The 2,782-nt window shown below is 45.4% G+C and overlaps 1 protein-coding gene across 1 annotated transcript; it reads right to left on the bottom strand.

Annotated features, from left to right (window-relative positions):
- Positions 1-562: 562 nt before the first annotated feature.
- LOC139579740 (uncharacterized) lies at positions 563-2,432 on the bottom strand. Its single transcript, XM_071408562.1, is given in 4 exon segments — positions 563-1,514; positions 1,516-1,886; positions 2,148-2,235; positions 2,397-2,432. Coding segments are annotated over 4 exon segments (1,086 nt in total). The 3' UTR covers positions 563-923.
- Between the last annotated feature and the right edge of the window lie 350 nt (positions 2,433-2,782).

Here is a 2,782-nt window from a genome sequence, read left to right as displayed (position 1 = left end):
GTGTTTGTATCATAGGAACAGGAGGGTCTATCTCTATTAAGCCCTGCTTCATCCCTGCTCTGAGACTGTGAAGAGAAGGGTCTGGGCTGCAGACTGGATCCTTGACTGGAGCCTCTGTCTCTCTGATGACCACCAGGACTGAGGTTGTTCAGACCACCTGTCCACTGGTTGTCTTCTGTATGGTGGAGTCTCTGTCCCTCGCGGTTGGGTCCTGGTTGTGACTCGGGAAGGAAGAGCGACAACTCCTGATCCAGGGTTCTGATCCGGGTCCAGGGTTTGTGACAGGCCACCTCAGAGGTCCAGTCTCTTCCGCCAGCAACACTGGATATCAGAAGGTCCTCATGGACTGCAGACTGTAAACACACAATTGAACAGAAAAGCATTAAGGTTTATATAAGAAAATCTGCTGTACACACAGAAACATGACACTATAAAATGTTCTCCACAGTCAAGCCCATCTCTAACGCTGATACAAATGTATTATAACAAATTTCCATGTGTTGACTCAATAATTAAGTATAATGTTTTGGTTCGAATGAAATGGGAAACTCAGTCCGTGCAACAAAACAAAAATAACCAAATCAGTCAGCACAGTCAGTTTTGTATTTAACTTCAACAAAATGGTCGTACAGTACTTTTATTGCACAAAACGATACATGACAAGCAGAATAACTTCTCTTTTTACTTTTTCTGTAAATCTGGTACCCTCATTTTGAAAATCATTTCCTCCTTATAAAACACCGGCATCAACCTAAAGGGACAAAGTTTGTCACTCTTCATCAGTGAAGCATTTTTACAGACACAATCACACCAACCATCACCATACATCACCATATCATCTACTCCGCCTCATCATACTATAAATCCAATCTCAACAGAATGAACTACAAACTAACTAGTACTACATTACATGTCACTATCCTCTATACATGGGCCGTGTGCATTTTCTGCTGGTGTATCCTGAGGTAGCTCCTCTCTGAAAAGCTCTCCCCGCAGTACATACAGGGGAACGGCCTCTCGCCCGTGTGGACCTTTAGATGCCTCTTCAGTTGGTGCTGGTGGGAGAACCTCTGCTCACACTGGGGACAGCTGTAGGGTTTCTCCAATGTGTGGACCCTCTGGTGTCTCTTCAGGTGACCAGCCTGAGCGAAGCGCATATCACACTGGGTACAGATGAAAGGTCTCTCCCCTGTGTGCATCCTCTGGTGGATCTCCACCTGTTTGGGGAAACTGAAGGCTTTCCCGCAGAACGAACACGAGAAATGCTTCTCTTTGCCACCAGATCTGCTGATAGCGTTACTACTACTGTCATTTGTCAATGGGCTTGTGTAGCCATTTAGTGTTGAGGCATTGGCATTGTCTGAGTTCTGGTTAAACATTAGGAGAGTGTGAGGAGGACGAAGGCCAGGAAGTGTCTGTGTTGTCGCAGGGTCCATGTTCCAGTTGATAGATCCTATAGAAGGCAGGCTGAAGGCAGCATCTGTTAGGGGGTTATCCTGAGGAGTCATCAATCAGTATCTCTGAATCAAAACTATAGGAGCAGGATGGAGCATCAGTAGCTGAGTCTCTGTCTGTTCTCTCCCAACTCACACCGACACCTCCCTGTCCTCGCAGACCAAATCTAGGCCTTGCCCTGGTCTCAGCAAGTCTGTTGTCATGGAGACTAAGTTCGGTTGTTGGTTTGTGTTCGACTGTCTGTTTCTGGTCGCGGTTAACAGTGTTGTTCCCCAGCCCAGAATTAAGGACGCTGTCCCTTCCACTGACCTCCACTATGTCGCCTTTGTTCCTGCCATGCTCAATGACGTTGTCGCCTGGGCCCTTGGCTGCACCCGTCTGGGTATCCAAGATGGCTCCCCAGTCTCCTCTGTTAGCCTCCAGCCAACTACCTGCAGGAAGAGGTTACAAAATAGACTTTACAAACATGGCAGAGAACTCTACATATGGATTTTTTTTTTTTACCTGGTCAAGTTCATACATTATAATGTGTGTGTTTTGTATTTAAACATAAGTTGTATTGATTTAATTTTATGAATGAAGAAAATAAATAAATAATAATAGCCAGGTGCATCACTATTCCCATTGAAGGTTATTACTGTATGTAGGCTATATGTATTTATCCCTTACCTTGCTCCCCATCTTTAGTCCACTCAGCAGATCAATGCTCTCTGGTCCATCTTCTATTATCTCCTCTTTGACCAGCAGCAGATCAGGCTTCCCATCCTCCATGTCTACTGACTGTAAGAGATACAGAGTGAGAGGATGTTGGATCAAGAAATCTGATATGAGCACCCTGCTATGAAGCACCTTCTGATTGGGTAATGAGGGATTTCTATGAGTACTATGCAAACAGGTCAATTTATTTGATACTATGCAAACGTGTTAGTTGATTTGATTACTTGACACTCTTTAAGGGTTTGATCATTCAAGGGCATGGTCCCACACCTAAAATGTATCAAGACCTGGGCCCGTATTTACAAAGAGTCTCAGAGTTAAAGTGCTGATCGTCCCCAGCTGTCTATATAGTCTTATTCATTATGATCTAAAAGGAAAAACTGATCCTAGATCAGCACTCCTACTCTGAGAGGCTTTGTGGATACGGGCCCTGACCTAATATCATTCTGACAGTAGTTCACAGTGGGCTCACCTCAGTGAGACTGTGTGTGGTCCTGTGCTGCTCAGCTGGTTCCTCTGTGGGTTCAGGAGGAGGTGTAGTCTGGTTGTCCTCCATGACCATGGTCCCCTCAGGGTTCTCCAGACCCTCCTCACACCCCTCCTCCTTCAC

This window comes from Salvelinus alpinus, chromosome 6 (assembly GCF_045679555.1).
Source record: "Salvelinus alpinus chromosome 6, SLU_Salpinus.1, whole genome shotgun sequence".
Lineage (NCBI taxonomy): Eukaryota > Metazoa > Chordata > Actinopteri > Salmoniformes > Salmonidae > Salvelinus > Salvelinus alpinus.
This window is presented reverse-complemented; position numbering and strand designations above follow the sequence as displayed.